Source organism: Lacerta agilis, chromosome 5 (assembly GCF_009819535.1).
Source record: "Lacerta agilis isolate rLacAgi1 chromosome 5, rLacAgi1.pri, whole genome shotgun sequence".
In the NCBI taxonomy this organism is placed as follows: Eukaryota; Metazoa; Chordata; class Lepidosauria; order Squamata; family Lacertidae; genus Lacerta; species Lacerta agilis.
The window spans coordinates 40,564,755-40,589,222 of record NC_046316.1 but is presented as its reverse complement, the minus strand read 5'-3'; the positions used below and the strand labels follow the sequence as shown (position 1 = coordinate 40,589,222).

Below are 24,468 nucleotides of genomic sequence, written 5' to 3'. Positions count from 1 at the left end.
TTACACTGATATGCCTCCCACTTTCTCAAAGCTCTAAACAGCTGTAAAGATGATTGATCAGATGCTGTCTTTACCAACACATCTCATCCTGGCAGGGACATGACAGAGGCATGGGCAACATCCCATGTATTCACACAGGTTGTTAAACCGATTGCCAGATGGAGGTAGAGCTAGCTCAAGCCTCCAGAGACACAGTGAAAAATCTTGATGTTTTAGAGCGAAAACTAAAGTTATTTTATATTCAAGGCAAACATAAAACGTGTTTCCCTTTTCCAAATACACCGATCCTTTTTTAAAAACAACAACACCCAGCTACTCATCCAATTCCTGTTGCTTTAATGCCACTTAGCTTCTTTAAAATAATTTCAGATCCGGAGGGGGGCGGGGGAGTAGAATGATAAAGGTGGTGTTTGCTAATCTTTAAAAGCCTGTTGTAAATCCACACTGGAATGTGGTTTAGTAGCATCTTCACATGGAACATTTATTCTGTTGGATGTTCAGCAGGTAAAAGTTGCTGAGGCTCAGAGAGAGAGCTTTTCTCAGGCCTGACAGGAGCTGAAATATTAGGACTGTCATGGCCTTTTGAAAACCACAGATAATCATTTGCAGCTGAAGAATTTAAAGCAAAGGACCTATCTGCATGGCTTTTGGGAAATCGCCCCAGAATGGACCGTTTGGTATTTGGATACTCGACAAATGAAGTCTGATAAATGGTATGCTTGTCAGTAGTGCTTGGAATGGGTTCATGGGCCAAAAAAAGGTAGCTTTCTGAATGGTGTTGGCATGCCTCACGTTGAAATTTCCTTAGTCCTAGTCCCTAAAAGAAATGGGGGGGAACACAAATACTTCAGGTTTTTCTCACTGTTTGAGGTAGCTAACAATATACTCTAATTACAGAACCATCACAAAATGTTTTATTAGCATATTTGGGAGCACATCTTTATAACTGCAGATAAACAATTAATTTCTAAAGATATCATTTTCGTCTGATATACAGGAGAAGCAAATATACGTCAACAAACTTGAAGCACAGTTGTGTACATCACCAAATCACACATCAGGGAGCCAATGCCAATTTAATTTTCCATAGTGAAAAAAGATGTAGAGTTGCCTTACTCAGTGTGGAGTAGACACAAGTATACACTGTGGGTGGAATTCAACTAACTTTTATGCAGAATAAACCTACTGAAATGAATAGACCAAACTTAGTCACACTCATTAATTTCGATGAGTTTACTCTAAGTAGGCCCAGCATTGAATTCCACCCTACATTTTAATGTTGACCCGCTTCCACAGCAATGTGTGAGGTAGCCCTTACTGACACCTCATGACCTATAGTGTCACCATTGAGTCTGACATTTTATCAAGTTTAGACTGGACAGCTATATAATTCATAAAAGCAAGCATTTATTTCCATTCTTCTGATTAAGGGCAAATTTTTGTGCACTTCTAAGAGCTATGTTAAGGGCAAGCAATCTGTCTTAAATCCTACAACGAGACATGATATAATTTTAGCAGAGAAATAAACATAAACAAACAAATAAACCCGTTAAAATTGATCACACTTTAGCATTGCATCAGACTGCTCTCTGGAGGCAGTGATGGGACCAATAAACTGAAGCTGAATCCCCAAAAGACAGATGTCTTGTGGGTAGGTTGTCCTTAAAGCCAGGAATTTGGTAGATGGCCTATTATGGCCAGAGCTGCATTCCTTCTGATGGAACTTGTGCACAATCTGTGGATGTTCTTGGCCTCATCTTTGTTAGTGGAAGCTAGTGTCTGGCTGATGTACTCTCTAAGTCGAAACAAAATAGGAAACAAAATAGGAAATTCTTTCCAGTAGCACCTTAGAGACCAACTGAGTTTGTTCTTGGTATGAGCTTTCGTGTGCATGCACACTTCTTCAGATACCTGTTTGTTCTTGGTATGAGCTTTCGTGTGCATGCACACTTCTTCAGATACCTGTTTGTTCTTGGTATGAGCTTTCGTGTGCATGCACACTTCTTCAGATGCATGCACACGAAAGCTCATACCAAGAACAAACTCAGTTGGTCTCTAAGGTGCTACTGGAAAGAATTTCCTATTTTGTTTCCTATTTTGTTTCGACTATGGCAGACCAACACGGCTACCCACCTGTAACTACTCTCTAAGGCCATTCCTGGACAGATAGCTCAGCCACAGTGACCTGGTAACTTCCAGAATACTTAATGTGCTCTACCTAGAGCTGCCTGTGAAAATGATTTGTGAACTGTAGCTGTGACAATAGTATTGACTAGCTTGTCTAGTTGCACTCTTATAAAACCCAGTCTGAAGAAGCTACATTGGCTGCCTGTCTTATGCTGAGCAAAAGTTTTGAAGCCACTTAATAACGCTCTAGATTACTTAGGACCTAGGTTCATCTCCCTGTAAATTGCACCTGGCTGTTAAGATTTGCTGGGGTTGCCTACTTGTCAGACCATCTTTGAGTGAAGGTCATACCTCTACAACTAATGAAAAGGCCTTCCCAGTGGTACCTACCAAACTATGGAATGTCCTATATCTGGAAAACTAGATGGTGCTACTACTGTTTGGCTGGTTGTAGGTACCAGCTTCTAATTAAGTAGGATCTTGATGCATTAGACAAATTATTGTTCTAGTAAGGAGTAGCAGAGGTTATTGTGATTGATTTTATGTTGTTTTAATGGTTTTGCTTACATTGCTATGTCTTATCTATGTATTTTTATCTGTTTATCATCAGTTCTGCCTTTCACTCTTTTTTACATCAATTCTACTATAATTTGGAAGTGGGATACTAAAAAAGGGAGAATGGATTTGGTTGCTTGGAAAAGAGACAGCAACTCTTAAAAGAAAGAACCCCTTACCCCAAGCAAAAAACACAATACTTACAGAATCCAAGTACTCTCCGACATTCAATAAACAATGTCTATTATCATGGATTGAAAATGGAAATGTCTTTACTGGTTTCTAAAAATAGAAACAAGAAAAATATAATAATTGTTATGCATGTGCAATATTGCTGTAGCTTTCATATTCAACAGAACCCAAGATTTTATTCATGCAAACATGCCTATATGTTATGTGTTTCTTTGTAGGGTGTAATCTGTTAGTAAAGAATACAGATTGATTACATTACACACTAAATTTATAAGAGAATTTAATCTCTCCCAGTCATCTACACACTTACATAAGTACCCAAACTTTTGAATTAGATCAGTTTTATTTATAGAGGCACAAATTTTTAGACAAATACCAAGATTTCTTTTAGTGCTGAGTCTACAGCTAATAAAAGCTGGACTTCAAAAGGAAACTCGTAATTGAATCAACTTGAGATTTATGAGCTCAGTGCCACCCACTGAGAAGATGCTATATATTATATGCTATATATTATATCAAATTACTGACTATATATTGAAAATGGCTAAGTCTCAAATCTAGCAAGCACAAGTACACATGTTAAATTTTATTACAGTTGGTTTCCAAGTTCTGGCATCTCATATTAAGCGACAGCCAGGAAAGCTAGTCTCTAAAGATTTTCTGTGATCTAGTGAAGTGAAAGCCAACTGCCTCCTGCAGACTCAACAAAATGCAAATAAAGAACAAAATAGTTTTAAGAGTCTTAATTCAGAACTACAGTATAGAGTTAGAGGGAAATAGCCAAGTAGTGCTACAAAATCCTTAATTTGGGGGATCAAAAGAACCAACGAGACAATTTATCCATCTCACAGCCCCTCCCATAATTTATCACGAGATGAAAGACCACAGCTAGTTTGCACTTTTATATTTCAAAATAACTTTTAAAATTACTGTTTCTAGCTGTTTGCTATTTCTTGCTAGCAGGACCCCCCCCCAAAAGTAGGCTAAGTTTTGCCTTGTAAAAAAAAAAATCATAGCAAAACCCACTTATTCCCATTCCATTTCTTTCCCACTGAGATTGGCTGGACTGTGAGCTTGCTGTTGTAGTATATATGTATCTTGTAGTATGTGTATGTAGTCCTCTCCGTTGCAAAATGCACACTTCCATCACACAGACATTGGTACAGAGTTGGTGCATTGATGCCTGTGTGGAATCACTGATAGTGCTGTGTGAGACTTGGTTTTTCCTAGGAAGCTTGTTGCCTATGTGCTCCCCATGTTCTATGGTCCTGTTCTATAGAACTGACTGCTATGATTAGGCTAGAACTCTCTCCTTCCCTCTGTGGTCCTGGATTTTTACCTGGCAAAAGGGATGTTAATACTGTAAATTAAGCTAGTGCCATCAGTGTTTGGAAAGCTACAGGATTCAAAATGTAGTCTGCAGGAAATATGGTAGCTTGAGAAATCAGTTATTTCTCTTCTTCCATTGCAATCCATGGACTTTCAGCATAGGCATGGCAGCAAGCAAGAAAGATGACTGACAGCTAGATTACTGACCAGCAAGGAAGTTCTCCAGTGCTACTGGAAAGATTAATACATAAGAGAGCCAAGTGTTGAACAGCAGCCTGTCTAGATGATTGATAAGGAAGAAGAGTTTGGATTTGATATCCCGCTTTATCACTACCCGAAGGAGTCTCAAAGCAGCTAACATTCTCCTTTCCCTTCCTCTCCCACAACAAACACTCTGAGGTGAGTGGGGCTGAGAGACTTCAAAGAACTGTGACTAGCCCAAGGTCACCCAGCAGCTGCATGTGGAGGAGTGGAGACACAAACCCGGTTCCCCAGATTATGAGTCTACCGCTCTTAACCACTACACCACACTGGCTCTCAAACCCTTACAGTTGTTCCACAAACAGCTTATAGGCAGCAACTGAGGGTTTTTGTTGTAAGTAGCGTTCAAAACTCCCATTGTTCTAGGCGCATTTTGCAACTGGGAATTTAATTAGCGTGAGCAATTTCTGAGCTCTGGGTGCAGTACTGCACCTAAGATTTCAGATTACAACTGCCACTGCTGGGGCTCGGGGCGTTGAAGAAGGAATTCCTGCCTGCTCAACTTCCAAGATCACTGCAGTGTCAGGCAAGCTGATAGGTTCTGCCTCTCAGCTGGCCTTGCAGAAAGGCAGCATTTTGTGGGACTCTCATAAGAATATTAAGGGGGCGCACAAGGGAAGCATGGCTATATTTTTTACTGTGTTCAGATGAGGACTAGACCATGTGAAAAATGAGCATAAGATTTTTGGCTGCAGTTCATTCACTTTCAGCTTTGTATTCTTGTTATAAAAAAGTGCACCTAGACATTCCGTTGTGGCGCCCATAACCTAGGTTTAAGGTGCCATTTAGCTCCTAGTTTCTAACACTGGTAGTAAGACTGGCATACTAACAGGGTCTTGATTCTAAGCATATCTTAATGAATTCCTGCACTGTTTAGCTTGGGCTTTCACCTTTATTCATTCCCATTTCTATTCTTGAGATCCCATAGAAGACTGTGAAGGGTCCAGAGTCAGGTGGTAAATTTAATTGAGATGCATCAGGTCCCCTGATTCTGCAGGTTTCCTGAACAAGGTTTTCAGTGAAGTGTTGGAGTTTCCTACAGGAGGCCCTGACCCCTCTGGTATGTGCTGCGTCTGACGAGGTTTCACTTGATTGTGGCATTGGAGGTACGCTGATCTTGACATATGGAAGCTGAACTGCACATTGCATTGTCAGCTCTTCCTGGATGATTCGTGTATGGGATTTTGTTTTTACATGTGAAGGTGTGTGAACCATCACCATGCAGTGACTGGTGCCTTCTATGCCCATCTGTTGTGGGGGAATTGTCACTAAATGTGGCTATGATTGGTGCACAACAGTAGCACTTCTGGGCCCCCCCGTGGCAATGGCTTCTTGTGCTGCCATGTTATCTCTTCAGATATTATTTTGCTTTTTACTTTACTGCTGGGAGGGCAACAAAACTGCAAAGGCAGTATGTTGGCTTAGGTGTAGGGTCAGTCTACTAATAACAATTCTTAAAATTTTCTGAGAAGTCAATAGCATTCCAACATTATATTTTGATTGTTTCAACTGCAAAAAATATTTGCTTATAATTGCAAATATTGCGCACACGGAAAGTTTATTTATCTGAATATTGCCGGCCTCACCTATTTCAGCCTGCCAGGTTGACAGAATTCCATAAATAAAGAGTTTCTGTTCTCTAACATGCATTGGAAAGCAAAGATCAGATAACATATTTAACTGAGAAAGCTTTCCTTCAGGCCCCACCTAACACTTCTCAGCATATTCTCTATTTTAGACCATAAGTCTGGTTTTACCATTTTCAAAGAAGGATCTAGGTAAACCAGAAAAAACAACAGCAAGATCTGCTCTGCCAGCCTAGATATCTAACCTAATACCACTTACAGAGAGCCAGTGTGGTGTAGTGGTTAAGAGCGGTAGACTCGTAATCTGGGGAACCGGGTTCGCGTCTCCACTCCTCCACATGCAGCTGCTGGGTGACCTTGGGCTAGTCACACTTCTCTGAAGTCTCTCAGCCCCACTCACCTCACAGAGTGTTTGTTGTGGGGGAGGAAGGGAAAGGAGAATGTTAGCCGCTTTGAGACTCCTTCGGGTAGTGAAAAGCGGGATATCAAATCCAAACTCTTCTTCTTCTTCTTCTACAGTTAGGTAGCCGTGTTGGTCTGCCATAGTCAAAACAAAAAAAAAAAAAAAATTCCTTCCAGTAGCACCTTGTTGTTGTTGTTGTTGTTCAGTTGTTCAGTCGTGTCTGACTCTTCGTGACCCCATGGACCAGAGCACGCCAGGCACCCCTATCCTCCACTGCCTCCCGCAGTTTAGCCAAACTCATGCCAGTCGCTTCAAGAACACTGACCAATCATCTCATCCTTTGTCGTCCCCTTCTCCTTGTGCCCTCCATCTTTCCCAACATCAGGGTCTTTTCCAGGGAGTCTTCTCTTCTCATGAGGTGGCCAAAGTATTGGAGCCTCAACTTCAAGATCTGTCCTTCCAGTGAGCACTCAGGGCTGATTTCTTTAAGGATGGATAAGTCTGATCTTTTTGCAGTCCATGGGACTCTCAAGAGTCTCCTCCAGCACCATAATTCAAAAGCATCAATTCTTCGGCGATCAGTCTTCTTTATGGTCCAGCTCTCACTTCCATACATTACTACTGGGAAAACCATAGCTTTAACTATACGGACCTTTGTCGGCAAGGTCTCTGCTTTTTAAGATGCTGTCTAGGTTTGTCATTGCTTTCCTCCCAAGAGGCACGCGTCTTTTAATTTCATGACTGCTGTCACCATCTGCAGTGATCATGGAGCCCAAGAAAGTAAAATAAGTAGCACCTTAGAGACTAACTAAGTTTGTTCTTGGTATGAGCTTTCGTGTGCATGCACACTTCTTCAGATACCACTGTGATCGATGACCAGAATTACTGTTTTTTTTAGGCTCCATCCCACTGAGTGCAGTTATATCTATGAATATTTCTAGACCCTCTAACACATAACTATAGAATATTTAGTTTATTAGAATATTTCTAGACCCTCTAACACATAACTAAAGGACTTATTTAAAATGTACTATGGGAAATACTAGGGTTCAAAGAGCTACTTTAAGCATCCCCAAAGACTTGGGTACAGTCTGGGGAATTTTTGACTTTTGTTTTTTCTTTGAACAGATCCCCATGTCATATCACAAACAGCTTTTGAAAGTCCCCTCAGTTTTAAAAGCTGCTTGCTACTGCTGGCTGTCTTATTTTGTTTTTTGGGAAATACAAGTATAAATGCCCCTTGGGTACACGGAACTAGTTTCACAGTTCTTTGGACCCCAGTTTATGTATGTAGTAAGTGGATTCACCCAGTCTTAATGATTGAATAATTCAGCTATACTTGAAACCATTTGCGAGACTGCAACAAAAGTAAGAACAATGTGATACAACTAAGGAAATGCTGTAGTGCTCCCTCTAAGCAAGTTAATTAATCTCACAGCTAGAGTGGTGCCTCACAGGGAGAGATTAGACAGTCAGCTGTTGCCCACAGTTAGCTTCCAGTTTCTTTTAAACAGGAGAAAAGCCTTCTCCAGCAGTTATTCAAAAATTGTTCAAGTAAAGTCAAGACTCTCACACTGTGTTTTTGTGACGTCATATACCACCTAATGGCAATCTGCTCATTCTGACATGTCTATTTTAGTTCATCATAAAAGGATCATACATACTTCTCAGAATATTCCAAAACAGTGGAAAAAACAAACAAACAACAGAAATAAATAGATGCCACACTAATTAAAGGCAGATCAGAATATAATAGACCAATGGCTTAATAGCCTCTTTTAATCAGTGGCCCAAATGACAGATGGTTTAGAAATATAAATCCCCCTCCACCCTCAGACACAAATCTTTAGCCTTTTGCTCTATTTCTGTTTCTAAAATATGGTTGCTGTTACTGTGAGCTCAGCAAATACCAGACTAAGAAAGAATCCAATTAAACTTAACATGTAGTAGGTTGGAAACAAAAATAAATAATTAAATGGTTGGGTTTTTTTTAATTCTCAAAGAGAACTGTCCTGTGAAAGGTTGCATTACTTGGGTTTGATGTTCAGCAAGAGCATATTCCCTTCAAGTTTTACTTCAGTTGAAAAAATTCCCTTCAAGTTGCTAATTCTTCCCTGTTGCATGATGCCACTGTTGATTACAAAGTGTGCAGCTGCTTGAACTGTAGGAAATAAAACCAAAACCTCTGGGATGTACCCTCATAGCTTCACTAAATCACTCTACTGGGAAGGAAACAGTGATATTTAATCCCATCCTTAAAATACATTTGAAAAACACAGAAGGCATGCCTCCTAAATTAATATTACATATAGAAATAATGAGACTCATTTCTTATGTATGTTCTTGTGAATGCTGTTCCAGTGTTTATTTGCATTCAGAAAAGAGTTAGCCAGCTTAATGAAACAGAATGGTACAGCCATGTATTCTTATGCTTAAAAACTTGGGACTGCTGAAAGTTAGTTGTGAAATCCATCTATTTCCCTTCCTCTACATTAGACAATCTACAACAGGGGTCAGCAAACTTTTTCACCACTGTCCCTCAGACCTTGTGGGGGGCCGGACTATATTTTGAAGAAAAAAAAATGAACGAATTCCTATGCCCCACAAATAACCCAGAGATGCATTTTAAATAAAAGCACACATTCTACTCATGTAAAAACACCAGGCAGGCCCCACAAATAAACCAGAGATGCATTTTAAATAAAAGGACACATTCTACTCATGTAAAAACATGCTGATTCCCAGACCGTTTGTGGGCCGGATTTAGAAGGCTATTGGGCCGCATCCAGCCCCCGGGCCTTAGTTTGGGGGGCCCTGATCTACAACAAGAGTGAACAGAGGGAAATTTGTCACATAACTGAAGAACCATCTTTTCCCACATGAACCCACTGAGATTTGAGGTTCTGCTCTGGGTCCTGAGCAGAGGGATTGCTAGTCATGAGCACACCCTACTCTAGCTCCTCTTGGCTTAGCCTAGTTGGCTGGGGCATAGAATGGTTGTGTGGGAAGTTGTAAACATGGTAGCCATTGTAGCTGTGGCGGCCCAAACAGCCTTCCAGAGTCTTCAGACCCATGAGGAGAGATGCCCCTTTGCTCTTTCAGGCTTTGGTAATGGGATTGGGAAGCTCTCTGTACACTCTATCAAGGGACACTGCCTCATACTCCTTGGCTTTTCCCTCAATCTTACTGAATTCTGAATTTCTTCAGATTCAAACCCTTCTGCAAAATCTTGACATACCTAATGTTCTCAGATGTGGGTATATGTATCTATTATCCAAATTGTCTTAAGTACACCAATCTCTCCCCCCCCCCCACTCCATCTAAACATGTTAGGTAGTGACTGAAGATAGGTACCTTTGTTTTCTTTTAAGCCCCAGGTGAAAACCCAGGTTGCTGGGGATTTTTAAGCCTCGTCGCCTGCAATACTTTCCACGAAGTAATGCTCTATTGAATTGAATATATATTGTAATAAATGGGACTTACTTCAGAGTAGACGTGTCTAAGATTGTGTTATATGTTTATGCTGGTATTTTATTATTCTCTGCCTCAGCTTCTAATCTGTAGATGTTTTATTGCATGTTATTCTATTGCTTTCATTGTTTTATTCTGTAAGGCACTGTGAGAGTTTAAGCAGAAGATGAGCTAATAAATAGTATACATGCATGCATACATACATTCAGAATGCAAGGCAATCTGTACAACCCATATTTAAGGAAGCCCATATTTAGGTGTTTTTTCCTTCATCAAATGACATTATTTCCTGGTCCATTTGTTTGCAATTACAGGTGGTTGCTTTTTTTTTTTTAAAGGAAATTAATAATATTTGAAAAATAGTTTATCCTGTCTGCCATCTGTGTCTTGCAATTTGCTGCAATTATTAAAATAATTTGTAAATGTTTTTAATTATATGCAGATAAGTAAGAAAGATACCCTTTAACTGTCTAATTCTTGATATTTGTCCAGTAATCTGAACCATTTTTATATCCATGTAAAGCATACAAAATGGATATGCTGGAAAGCAATCATAGGTCAAGAGGTTCGTTGTTTTTTGTACAGTATGACTGTTATTGTGTTTTTTTAAAATTATTCCAGACAAACAAAGTTGTTTTATCAATAGTGCTTTCTCTCTATTTTTATTTTCTGTTCTGTTGGAAGAAGTCATATATCTCTCCATTTAGTTTTTATGAAATCATTAACAACAACAACAAAATGAGGATGACATGGGGATGACAGGTGTACAGCACCACAAAAAGGCACCTGCATCCAGCATTGAATGCACCTTATAATATACCCTGAGAGAAGAACATGCATTGAGATAGATAGCTTATGGAGCTCTTGGGATTTAGCTCTACTAACAGCATCAGGGTTGCCTCTCTCTGGAGGTCTATATGGAGCAGTGGATTTGACTGTCTATTTGCATGTTTAATCTGTACCTCTACCTACTTTAACCTCTATATTTGTGTTGTTGTTCAGTCGTTCAGTCGTGTCCGACTCTTTGCACATGAACTCAAATATTACAAAGCTCCATAAGCCTCCAGTGATCTCCTTTCAAAGGAAACAGAACCCACATAAGCACTGTGCCCTAGAACTTCCACTGCTCAGGAAAGTTGAGGTGGATATAACATCATGGTCATGAAAATCATATCTATGATTGCCCAGTTCAGATGCTATTTTTATCCACATGAACCTGTGCCTGAGAAAATACAGAACAGTTTCCATGACAAAAAATATTGCCTGTACCATCTCTAAAATATTCAGATATTTAAGCAAGAGGTTTTAATTTGTAACCTAATAGATGGTTTTATTAATATATATTTTTTCTTTAGATCCAGACTGTCATGCCAGTATGATACATTAGAAGCTAGATTCTGATGGGCTTATATAATGTACTGAATAAGAGCTACTTAGAGCAGGGATGGAAGACCTGTGGCCCTCTAGCGCAGGCATAGGCAAACTGGGCCCTCCAGATGTTTTGGGACTACAACGCCCATCATCCCTGACCACTGGTCCTGTTAGCTAGGGATGATGGGCGTTGTAGTCCCAAAACATCTGGAGGGCCCAGTTTGCCTATGCCTGCTCTAGCTGTTAGACTGCCAACTCCCATCAGCCCCAAGCAGATGGCTAAAGGTCAGGGATCATGAAAAATTTAGTCCAACAATATCTGGATGGCCACAGGTTCCTCACCCTTAAGAACATAAAAAAAATTAAGATGGCCCTATATGAAATAAAAGTCATGTTATTACATTTTACTGTCAACATGTATAATACTATAGCATATAAACTGGACAAAACTACATTCGTGCAGTCAAAAGTGAAATTGTAAGTTAAAACTTCTGTAATACTTTACAGTGTACAATTGATAATATGCCCAGAATATTACAAGATTAATAAAATGGGTAGAAAGTTAAGTTTACAGTTTTTAAAACTGAAGCTAATTTAGTTTTTTACCTAATAATAATCAGTCTAGCAAGTAGTCACAAACATTCATACATCAAATTGACACTCATGAATGCAAGAATGTTTACTGACCTTCTCCCGAACTTTGTACATCTGTGGCAATCTATTGTTGATTTGATTAGTAGCTTCTAAATTTAGTATCTGTTTTTGCATAGAGGCTGTAAGAGATTCAGGAAATATTTGCACCTTTCCAGACTGTGCAAACTGTGAAACATAATAAAAGAAAGAAAAATATAAAGAAAACATAACAAAATATAAAAAGGGAGAAGCATGTTTTTATTATTTGTATTGCAGCAACACCTAGAGGCTCCATTAAGAAGCAAGAATCCCACTCTACTTTCACTTAACAAACCAAATATCAAATGCAAAATAAAATAAAATTCCTGTTTTCAAAGCTTGGGTAGGTAATTTAAATATATGGATGAAAGCAGTAGAATGCACATAAATTTCATAATAAATGGCAAGCCCATTCAATTGGCAGGGCTGTAATTCTGGTCCACTCTAGTGGAACAGTGATCTTAAGTAGGAACAGGGTTTTCAATGTTATTGCAGTGTTCACATATTTCAGGAGAGATCCAGACAGTGGTGTCATAAACCTGCTCTCCATATTATTAACCGCTTCAGGATGAACTGAAGAATCAATACGAGAGCTGTGAACACTTCCTTGTACTGTCACTTCAGTTTAGAACTTCAGAATATTTTCCCAAAGGGTAGCAATGTTAATATCTCGCAACAACAAAAAAATCACTCTTATGGCACCTTAAAGACTAACGAATTTACAGTGGTGCCCCGCTAGACGAATGCCTCGCTAGACGAAAGGCATTCGCTAGAGGAAGGCTGCCCCGCAAGACGAAATTGTCAATGGGGCTGCCTCGCAAGACGAAAGAAAAAAAATTTTTTGTCGCATGAAAACCGCTACTTGCATTGGTGCTTCGCTAGACGAAAAAATCGCTAGACGAAGACACTCGCAGAACGAATTATTTTCGCCTAGCGAGGCACCACTGTATTATGGCAGAAGTTGTCATGGACTACAGCCCACTTCAGGTGCTGTTATGCTTCTGCCCACTATATGACTGCCAGCAGTGACAAAGTCCATGCGGGATGCTGCACTTGCACAGTCTGTCCGGGCTGCCGGGCGCGAGTGGCAGCCTGTCTGTGCGGCAGCTCCTTACGCCCGGCAGCCTTGTGAGCGGCATCCTGCACGGACTGTGAATGTGCACCACCCTGCGCAGACTGCGCACTCCGTGTGGGATGCTGCACTTGCGCTGTCCGTCCGGGCTTCCGGGCGCGAGTGGCAGCCCGTCCATGCGGCGGCTGCTCATGCGGCAACTCGCAAGGCTGCTGGGCGCGAGCATGTGCGGCAGCCTGGATGGACTGCGCTCCGTAGTGCACATGCGTCATGACGTCACAACGCACGACACATGCGTGCTACAAAGCGGCAGCCCGCCCCTGGGGGGTGCCCCCGCGTTTGCCGCTTCGTGTGGCCAAGTGACTCCGTATGCCACTGACTCCCAAGCCCAGCCCCGCCACCCGGCACCCCGTCTTTGCTGCTGCTCGCGCCCGGCAGCCTTGTGAGTTGCCGCACGAGCAGCCACCGAAAGCTCATACCAAGAACAAACTTAGTTGGTCTCTAAAGTGCTACTGGAAGGAATCTTTTATTTTTTATTTTGTTTTGACTATGGCAGACCAACATGGCTACCTACCTGTAACAAGCTCATAGTATCATTGGTTTTGTTTTTTTAGATAAGGGTCTGCACATGAATTTTGCTCTAACTTAACAGGAATGTACAAGTCTGTGGATTGGGTATTTGTTTGAAAATAAATGTTGTGTGCTGAAATTTCACACCTTTAAATAATACACATGGCCTTATAAAACCACCACACACACCCCGCCTCCCAAGACCGATATAGGTGAAGGTCTAAGTACTTAGCTGCACTACTCCATCCTTGTTTAGTGGAATTTAGCACTAAGATGAAATAAGCAACAGGCCGCAACCTGAGACGTTGGGCTCTGCCTTTCTCTCCCTTCCCTTCACACACAAACACCTGCCGCTGACCGGTGAAGAGAAAGGGGGCAGCCAACGGCGACAAAGCTGCTCAGAGGCTCCTTCTCTAAGGGCTTCACCTTACCCACGCGCCATCCCGCGCGGTGCTGGGGTTGGCCCGCCTCCCCTTGGGCATGGCCTTCCCACGACCCAGCGCGTCCCGAGTCCTGCTGTAGTCTGGTGGGGTTCAGCTCCGCAAGGGAGCCGGAATGGAGAGCGGCTCCTCCTGGAGGCTGATGTCGCTCTCGTTGTCATGGTAACTACTGTCTAGCTCACGTCTTCTGCGCCGGGGACTCCCTCCATCACCCTCCACCGGGTGGAGAAGCGCCCTCCGTAGCTCGCCCAGCAATGAATGAAAAAAGCGGGGAAGCCCCTTATTGTTTCAAGAAAGGCCAGCACCTCTTCTATTAGCTTTTAAGGGGCGGCACTGACTTCGACTAGGCACACGGAAAGTTGAAACTCGCGGCAGCAGAGATTTATAATTTATTGCCACACCGACGCGGGTGGATTTAGAAGCGGAGCGGCGGGTGAGAGCCCGGGGGAAGGGTCTCCTTCATTCATCTTAATAGGGGAGCGGCCGGGCAAACCTCGCATACAATGCATTAGCCACATCTTTAAGCATCTCTTTACACAGCTGATGCAAAGAACCACGAGGGCTAACCGCACGCATATGAATTGCAGTTTGATGATAGATGGACTGAGGAGCAGACCCAATTGCTGTGAAAGTTTTCACGCATGCAACCCTGCTTTGCATGCAAAATATCCATGTTTAGAGCTCATTGAAACCACAGAGAACTACAGCTAGCCCGGCCCTTTACTCAGAAGCATAACGATTGGACCCTCACTTCATTTGTAAGGGAAGGACCTGTGGTAGCGCACCTGCTTTGCATGCAGGATTACGCGGGTTCGATCCCCAGCATCTCCAGACAACGCTCGAAGACTGTAAACCCTGGAGAGGGTGTGCGGACAGTACAGAGCTGGGTAGACCAATGGCCTGCTAACTAATGGATACTCCTAACTAGCCACTGATTGGCATGGCCTGGGATACTACATGTTTAGGGGTGAGTGGTTGAGAATCCACCATGCACTCTGTCTCAGCACAAAGGGGCACTTCTTCCATTCGACCCATTTCACAGAAGACCCCCCCTAACAAGATATGATATAGAGCGCAAGCATTAGTTATTTCCATTTAAAATTTGAACACAAGCTCTGTGGAAAGAAAGGCACAGGTGGAATCAACCTCACTGCTGCTCAGCCCATAGTGGCCTTTACAGTTTCCCCTCTAAATCTATATTTCCCAGGATTCATAGGAGTGTCTTGGGTTTGAGTTCTGGAAAAACCCACTAAGAAGCAACCACTGTCAATTCGGGAGGCTCCAATTTTGAGCAGCCTACTACAATTGAGCTTTTGGCTCCGCCTCCACGTTTTGACCAATCCTCTCTCTCCGAACCAGACAGAGTTGAACCGCTCCCTAAGAGATCTCGCGAGAGTTCTCTTGTCTTTCACGCGAGCCTGCCCTCTGTTGTTTAGTGAGTAGCCTAGCAAGGAAACGAAGCAGCGGAGCGACGGAAGGGAGGGGGCGGGGCCTAGGTGTGCGTGGTAGCTTCGAGCTCTTTCCGGTTTTCTTCCTAGGTCGCCGGAATCTCCTCTCAGGGAAGCCAGTGAACTTCCGGTTGTCGCCGCGGTCGCCGCTGCCGGAGGAGCGAAGCGAATGGGGGACCCCCGGGGAGCAGGGGCCGAGTCGGGCCTAGCGGGGAAAAGCGACCCGGGGGCACCCGCGCCTGGCCCAGCGTCGCTGAAGGGGGAGCGAGAAGAGCCGAATCAGGTACCCTCACTCCGCGTAGGCGGCTGTTGACCTTTTACAGGCGCGCGCTCCCACACAGCGCACCCTCCCTGGCATCTGTGCTTTCGGTGTTTCCCCGCCAGTCACGTACCCACATTGCCAAATTAACGTGGAACCCGCGTGTCGGACACCCCCCCCCCGTCGTTGTCTTAAAGGAAAGGAGCGGGGCAATGCGTGAATGAGCGCCCGCTTCTCACGCGCTTCGAGTTCAAGGTTGGGACTCTCCTGAGAGAGAGAGAGTTGAAGTCAGAGTTCACTTTAAGCTATGCCTGCAAATAAGCGAAGTGACGAATTTCTAATGTCGTCTCTCCCTGCCACCTCTGTCGTGTCCCCCTCCCCCTTTTCTTGTTATGGTTCCTCTTGTACCGTTTTTGTGTTCACTGCTGGCAGCTGGTAAGTGGGTAAGAGTAGGAAGGGGGATGCTGCGAAAGGACCGATACCGAAAAGTCAAAAGAATAAACAGCGATTGTGTAACAAAACTTTCTTTTAAAGACGGAGCTATTTTTATTCTGTAGCCCTGTGAGTGTACTAAATGGCATTCAGGTACATCTTGGTGGTTGTCCCTGCTTTGCTCATTGTAATCTTGCATTGTGGTTAGTAGACACACGGCACAGTGGCCATAGCACTATGCGGGGCACCTCATGTTGGGGAGCCCTAGACAGTTTTGCTATGTTTGCCCTTCCCTCACCCCTGAAAGGTCTTACTTCCTTAGGGAAGTTCGGTGCCATACAGTCCCATACAGTGCTGTCAAGTATCCCGTTTTCCCCGGGATTCTCCCTTATTTTAAGCAGTTTCCCGCTGCTCTCCCTTATTTTTTATTTCCCTTAAATTTCCTGTTTTTAATGGAAGCAGCTCCTTCCCTGCTGGCCAGGAACTGGGTGGGAAGACCTCGCCTACTTGGAGAGAAAAGCCTCAGCCCTCAAAGCAAGTGGGAGCCGTTTCCTGTGCTTACAGGGGGGTGTATTCCTCCCCCTGCATCAGCCCCTATCCGTTGCCGCCAAGCCCCTCAGCTGGCCAATAGGGTTAGCTGGCGGGCGGAGCCTGGCTGCCTTTGAGCAGCTGCTGCTTCCTGTCCTGTTTTGATGGGATCAGACAAGAAGACGATGGGGCTCCATTGCGCGGAGCACATGGCTGCCCTCCTCTTTGCTGGCTGCCCTCCTCTTTGCTCTGCTCCGAGCCCGCTTGCAGTTTACATTGCTGCTCCGCCCACTTTTGCTTCTGGCTCCGCCCACCACTGACATGTGACTGTCCCCGGGATAGGTGAGACTGCTGATCCCTTATTTTCAAATCCGAAACTTGACAGCTATGGTCCCATAGCAGCTGGAGGTGCAGGACAGCCTTGCCAAGGAGTTAGGATCATGGGTTAGCTTCTTTATTGAAGGTTGTGACTTGCATCACTTAGCTGAACAATACGATTGGAATACCTAACATCTCTTCACCACTGTATAGTGATCTTTCTGAGGTTGCACAAATAACAACCTCTCTCTTAATTACTGGTGTGATGAGGACCTTTCTACTTCGTATTTTGTGGGGGATCTTTTTACAAAAGAAGGAAGCACTGTGAAATGGAGACACTAAATTATTATGTGTTGGGGTGTCATTGCCTTAGTTCAGCACTCACCAGAGAAGGGAGTTACCGGTAGTCATTCCTACAGGGAATGGGTTTTCTGTGAACCTTGGAGTGAGAGTGATTTGTGTGGGTTTATCATAGACTTTGAAGGGCTGCAGTGGGTCACTCTTGTTCCACCCACATACTATAAATTATTGCCTCTTTAGGTGCAGAGTGCACAAGAAAGGAGATCATGATAAAATTTGGTGTGCACCATTTCTCAAATGTAGTCATAGGAAAACATGATACATTCATATAAAGCTGCATCTAAACCATCTGAAGAAGTGTGCATGCACACGAAAGCTCATACCAGGAACAAACTCAGTTGGTCTCTAAGGTGCTACTAGAAAGAATTTTCGATTTTGTCAAAACCATGGGTAGGCAAACTAAGGCCTGGGAGCCAGATCCAGCCCAATCACCTTCTAAATCAGGCCCACGGATGGTCCGGGAATCAGCATGTTTTTACATGAGTAGAATGTGTGCTTTTATTTACAATCCATCTCTGGGTTATTTGTGGGGGCTGCCTGGTGTTTTTACATGAGTAGAATGTGTGCTTTTATTTAAAATGCATCTCTGGGTTATTTGTGGGGCATAGGAAGTTGTTCATTCCCCCCCCCCCAAAAAAAATATAGTCCGCCCCCCCCAAGGTCTGAGGGACATTGGACCGGTCCCCTGCTGAAAAAGTTTGCTGACCCCTGAATTCTAAACCTTAAAAGCGAGCCATTATAAATATAGTTGGCAAATTGTCTGGGCAGATTTTGGGTGTGCAGGACTTTTTATTGAGTGGAATAATACAATGCAAGCAGGATGTAATAATACCTGTAATTGCACTCAGATCTCCTTATTCTAACCAAACTATTTATTGTTTGTGCAAACTAGGGTTCTGTGCTGTTTCTTGGGGGCAATGAAGTGAAGAGCAGTGCTGTGGTAAAGTATTCATCTGCTCCACCACAAGCAGCATTTGCCCGCCTTCAAGAGAAGACTGATCTGAAACTTCCGCCAGCTAATTGGTTACGCGAAAGTGCCAAACTGGGACCAGCAGGGGCAACTATTCTTGGTAATAGCAAGAAGGGCAAGCCATTTTCAAGGTAAATATTGGAAATATTATTTATCCCCACTCAACCTATAGAAAAGTTGACCAAGTTTGATTAAAAGCAAATCATGAAATACTATTTAAAGAAATGTGACAAGTTAGTCAGAGTACTTAACTTTTTAAAAAGGATAACATACATACTTTCATAAAATCAAAAGGTTACAAAAAATCAAACATTTTTATTTTATTTTTTTAAAAAAATATGAAGCTAGTTAGGTAGTATTTGTGTATCCTATTTCCTATCAACTATTTGGCAAGGGGAGCTTTTCTTTTCATTTACAAAAGAGTCTGTGAATACAGCAGGTGCTTTTGCTTACAGAATTATGGAGAAGCTATATTTACTGCTTCCTGTGGTATCACACATTGTTCCAGAAAGTCCTCAGGTCCTCTGACCCAAGTGATTTTGGCAAAAATATCCTTTTACCCTTTCATTAGTTGAGTTCCACTCAAGGATATCTGGATCCAACACTAAGAGAGAGAAAATCTTACTTTGTAATAGATTTGTAATGATGATTTGACATTTACCTATAAATATATTTATTTATACTTTAACTAATACAATTCTGCTTCAATAGAATGCAATTCTAGTTACCAGTACTTTTAATGTTACATTTAACATTTTTTATTTTTAAAAATAGCTTTGGCATGGCGTACGATTTTATTGACTCAATCGGAAATGATGTGGATGTTGTATCTGATTCTGAGGTATGTATACATTGCAAATAAAGACTTAACTGAAAGTTGTTATTAATGAAATTAAATTTTTAAAAGCTCTTACCCTTGGAAAAGAGAGCCATTTGATGAATAGCCATAATGACCTGGGTTGTGATTTTGATAATTATATGCTTTATTTTTATTCAACAATTTTACTTGCATTAATGTATCATGTATCAGCAAGCTCACAATGTGTTGACAGCATGAAAGGTGTATTTCTGTCAGTATTGAGATTTTATATTGCTTTTTAGAAGAATAGTGGCGTGGTGCATGGCATCTAATTTAAGAATGCGTAAGTGTCATCTATTATACAATGGGTTGGATACAAAAGTGCCATTCTGTTCATTCAAGGGGCTTGCATCAAGCAGAGCTTCTGTAAATAGAAGTGTACGTGTTGGTGATGTTTGTGATTCCTCCTTCTGTCTGCATTTTCCCATATCACTTTCAACACTTCTGGTATGTGCATATGGACAGGGAGCTACAAAGCAGAGCAGCCGGAATTCTGATCCACTTCGAAGTATAAATTAAGAATAAACTCTTTGCACAATTAAAGTTTTTATAAATTGCTGAAGAGCAGGGATGGGCATCATATAGTAATAATTGTTTTAAGCAGTTTGTGTCATCATTTCTGAAATTAGAAATCTCCCTCATGGAGCTGTCACAGGCTCCTTGAATTTTCTCACATATTTACACATTAAAATGGTACCATTAGTGGCTAAAATATTAATTAAATCCTACTTTTAGTATTATTGACTCTTGTAAAGGTACCACTGAAAGATCAAATAATAGTTGAAAGTATCCAGTTACTGTTGTGCCAGTGCAGATATCTATATGACACAAGTAAGAGAGGCTGTAACTTTACTTTGAGTATCCATGACTGCTGCTTCACATAAGAAATTCCCTTTTACCAGGTGAGGATTAGAAGATTACAAACAGAAGGATTAGAAACTCTCCTTTCCCCACTCATCAAAAGTTGATGCATCACTTTTTCAACTCTGACATTACCTCACCCCAAACCATGGTTTGACCTTTCACATATTCAGACAAGCTATGTTTCATGGCTGCTTTTTTACTTCATTTTTAATTTGATCAGCACTCCAATCTCTAGGTATAGCAAGGACACATAACTGTCACCTGTCAACTCAGATATCCTGTTAAACCATAGTTAATTGGAGTATATTTGGAAAGGGCGGGTGGGACAGAGAAGAGTATGTTCTGTTGCATGAGCAGAAGTCCACTCATCAGACATTGGAGGTCTTCTACTGTCTCATTCTGGTTTGCCAATTGATTGCTATATTGCCAATTTGATTGAGATATATCAGAGCAGCCCAGCTTTTCATACCAAGTGGACCGCAAGAGTACTTTGACATAGAACCTGCAGGCCACACACTACCTTGTTGTGCATGGAAGAGTGTGTTGCAAGGGCAGATTTAACACCCTACCTCCGAGGCTCTGTGTGTGTGTGTGTGTGTGTGAAATGTTGCTGAGCGCTGCCAATAAAAACTTTGAGGGCCACCAAAAAGGCATGCAGCCCTTCAGCCACACATTGAACCACCCTGAGTTACAGTGGTACCTTGGTTCTCAAACTTAATCCACTCTGGGAGTCCGTTCGACTCCTGAAACCATTCAAAAACCAAGGCACAGCTTCTGATTGACTGCAGGAGCTTCCTGCACTCAAGTGGAAGCTGTATCGGAAGTTCAGCTTCTGAAAAACGTTTGCAAAACTGGAACACTTACCACTTCCAGATTTTCGATGTTCAGGAGCGCTATTTTTGGGGTAGCCAAGCCGTTTGAGTACCAAGATACCACTGTATATGATTCAATAACTGTGGTCTAAAGTTGATGCTTTTATTAAACATATTACTGTCCATTTTGACCCATGTAGAAAATATATTTTAGTGTTTGAAAATGAACGGAAAGGTTTGTCTTTCTTTCACTCTGCAGAATATTAAAAAGCTTCTTAAGATACCATACAGCAAATCTCATGTCAGTATGGCAGTACACCGGATTGGGAGAACTCTTTTACTAGATGATCTAGATATTCAAGAGCTCTTTATGAGATCATCACAGGTGATAAACTTTGTCATAGTTATTTCTTTGGCCATTTAGTGTTTATATTTCTTGTTTAATGTTGCCTTTTCCTTCAAGGACATTACAGTATAGGAATTGTGGATGTGTAGCTATCTGCGTAACGATACAATAGCTATGCTAGAGAGTTTGATACATCTTGGATTATGACCCAGAAAATGTCTATCAGTGCTTGATCTTCATAGAGGCGCTTTGTTTTACATTTGGTACTGTTTCTTAAAATGGAATGCAAGTATTATGTTCTTTGAAATACACACTAAAACAATTATTTAAGAACTTAGATGTTGAAGTTGTAAAAATGTAACTCTTTAAAATAGATATGAAATGCTTTATTTTATACAACATCCTATTCATGGAATATTTTTAATCAGGTAACTAAAACACTTTACTATATTAATTGTATGCTTATTTATTTATATTACTTAGACTGGAGATTGGACATGGTTAAAGGAATTCTACCAGAGATTAATAGATCAGAAGTGGCAACGAAAGAAGAAGAGCAAAGAACACTGGTACCAGAAAGCTATACTTTCCAAATTTTTATACTACAGGTATCTTTTGTAATTTTTTGCCCATAAACTCTGTTCTGTTTTATCAAAATTAATTGATCTGCTTTATGTTTTTTCTGGTATGTGTCTACGCACGAAGTAAAAACAAATTTTTCAAAGCTTATGCCACCAGTCTTTTTTTTTCTACAGAAGAGTAATATGGCTGGCCCTTGGAATTTAGCAACCAGTGCATTTTTCTGCTGAAATGCAGACAAAAGCAAGTGCAAATTGATCTTCTCGACTCATTCCTTGCGGTTTGCCACTTTGGAACATTCCCCATGCTCAAGGGGGGGCTTCATTTTTTTCTTTCACATTGTATATTTTATTGTTGTAGGCTGCTGTGGATTTCTTTTTTTGGGGTGGAGGGAGCAAAATATAAACTTTTAAAAGAATATTGGAGAAGTGCAAGGGCCTGCTGCCACAAGGGAGAGCTTAAAACGCCCATGAGCGTGCAGCTGTTTGAAACTGCGTGGTAAAAAAGGGGGAGCTTTAAAATGTGAGGTTTTGAACATGATTTATTTTGAATTCCATTTTTTTCCCTAAGGGACAACTATAAGAGCTAAGGGAATTAAATGTTCTTGAGTTAGGACTGAGCAGTGAGATGGCCAAGTTTGCTGCTGATACCACATTATTCAGGATGGTAAAGACCAAAAGGGGATTGTAAGGAGCTCCAAAAGGATACCAATAAGCTTGGTTGAATAGGCATCAAGAGGAAAATGTGTTCATTGTCAGTGAGTGTAAAGTGATACATATTTGGGTAACCTCCGCCCCCAATTCACATATACCCTGAAGGGGTCTGAGCTAGCAGCAGTTGTGGTAGAAAGCTCAGTAAAAAGATTGAACCATGTGTGACAGCTATGAAAATAGCAAAGTCCATATTGTTGTTGGTGGTTAATTTATATACTGCTTAATTACCAAGGTGGCTTCCGTGCAGTTTACAGAATAAAATCAATTATAAAAAAGGTATGCACATAATTTAAACACAAAATAATTTTTTCTTATTGCAACATTAAAATGAACGTCCTCAAGTAAAATGTGCAGAAAAACAGCACAGCAATTAAATCTGTTAAAACAGCAATTAAAAAAAGGAGGGTCAGGTCTGGAAATGTTGAGGATAAATAAGGAAAGGTTCAGATCAGGGTGCTTGGTGTTGGCCATTATTTTAATAACACATAAAAAAAAATCAAACAAGGAACTCTCAATATTTGACATCTCTTAGCTTTTTTCAGAATTGTTTGCACTGAAAAGATATACTATTGTATTTGTGCTTGCCTGTATCATGAATCATTGCATTATGCTGCTGTGATCTTCATCTGTACTATACTGCAGTTGTTTTCTTTTATTTTGGTTTTTGTAAAATTTAAATTTAAGAAAATACTACATGGGGGGGGGGACGGACAAATAATGACAGACACATTGGGTGGCCAAAAGTCCTAATGTTGCTATTCTCTTCTTCTGGAAATCAAAATAGATGATAGCAAATAATAAGATGCGAAAATAGTCTCAAATGTGTTTGCTTTTGATATCATATTAATAGTAACAATAAACAAATACTCAATGTTAAATGGTAAGCTTTGGAGAAGTTTCTGTCTACAATTGTAATGTCTGTTTTGTTAGCATCAATGGTGATGGAGCTGCTCAGCCTGTTCCTCCTGAAGAGGAACATCAGGAAGAAACAACTGAAGATCAAACTGCCGAAGCAGGAAGAGTTTCTTGGCCAGCCCCTTTTGAAATGCCTTCCTCACTTTCTGAAGATGCAAGTGCTTCTAATCAGGTTAATTTGAATGCACACATAGTTGTGGGAAAGTCCTGTTGAAGTCACTGTGATGCCCTTCTCAATTAGCATGCTTTGGATTGTGCTGGTTATGGTTTTGTTTGAATGTGTTTCAGCACAGATGAGAAAGCTTGTTGATCAGTTTTCTCACATAGAAAAAAAGTTGTGAGAGAAGAATTGAGAAAGATGGACTCTGCTTTCTGTTGTGGTGCAGTTGGAGTTGACGTTTGTTGCTTTTTTTGTTTTTTTTTGTTTTTGTTTGGCAGAACTGGCTCAAACTAGATTTTGAGTAATACTTTTACCAGAGCTATATGAGGGTTTTAGTTACAGGTAACTATGAGGGTTTTATACAACTTTTTCCTTTTGCCAGAAGCAAATGTAATTTGCAGGCAGCATTTTCTTGCAAAGCTCATTGTCCTGACCTAGAGGAGAGAATCATAGAGAAATAGGAAGGCATAGAAATATAACAGACAGAAAAACTAAGTGGTTTTGTGGGGGCACTGATCTGATTTGTAAGTGGTGGTCTGACTTGGGGAAGGGTAAAATCACCCTAATTCACCTTCAATAATTTGCCCCAGTCCAGGATGGTTGCACAGTGAACAAAACCTTTCACAGTTTGATCATCTGCTATTAGGAATACATACATTACTTAAACCAAGCTTACTTACTCTCAGCAGTAGAATCACTTATATCCTTGTGCTTTTCACAGGGAAGTGTGCCTCTTGAACCCTCATATGTAGTGGGGGATGTGTCCTCAGTCCCCAAACAACAAAACCTATCTACTTTGTTCAGTGACGGGGGAAACAGTCAGGTATGGTTTTATGTGGCATCTGATCTAAAAAGT

General features: G+C 41.5%; 2 protein-coding genes across 4 annotated transcripts in view; one reads left to right on the top strand and one right to left on the bottom strand.

The window, feature by feature from the left end:
* Positions 1 to 455: 455 nt before the first annotated feature.
* On the bottom strand, positions 456 to 14,159 carry TEX36 (testis expressed 36). The gene is made up of 4 exons (XM_033149440.1): positions 14,041 to 14,159; positions 11,983 to 12,114; positions 2,887 to 2,964; positions 456 to 817 (listed from the first exon to the last, which is right to left on the bottom strand). The coding sequence occupies exons 1-4, from the start codon at positions 14,089 to 14,091 to the stop codon at positions 482 to 484; spliced, it is 597 nt and encodes a 198-aa protein (XP_033005331.1). The 5' UTR covers positions 14,092 to 14,159; the 3' UTR covers positions 456 to 481.
* Positions 14,160 to 15,567: 1,408 nt separating this feature from the next.
* Positions 15,568 to 24,468, top strand: part of EDRF1 (erythroid differentiation regulatory factor 1) — a 35,223-nt gene continuing 26,322 nt past the window's right edge. Inside the window, exons 1-7 of one of the 3 annotated variants that reach the window (XM_033149439.1) lie at positions 15,568 to 15,780; positions 18,287 to 18,495; positions 19,139 to 19,205; positions 21,159 to 21,284; positions 21,729 to 21,853; positions 23,468 to 23,624; positions 24,334 to 24,435. In XM_033149439.1, coding sequence (XP_033005330.1) covers positions 15,667 to 15,780; positions 18,287 to 18,495; positions 19,139 to 19,205; positions 21,159 to 21,284; positions 21,729 to 21,853; positions 23,468 to 23,624; positions 24,334 to 24,435 — 900 coding nt within the window. In that variant the 5' untranslated portion in view covers positions 15,568 to 15,666. The remainder of the gene's footprint in view (positions 15,781 to 18,286; positions 18,496 to 19,138; positions 19,206 to 21,158; positions 21,285 to 21,728; positions 21,854 to 23,467; positions 23,625 to 24,333; positions 24,436 to 24,468) is intronic. The other 2 variants (XM_033149438.1, XM_033149437.1) reach the window with 2 other exon arrangements.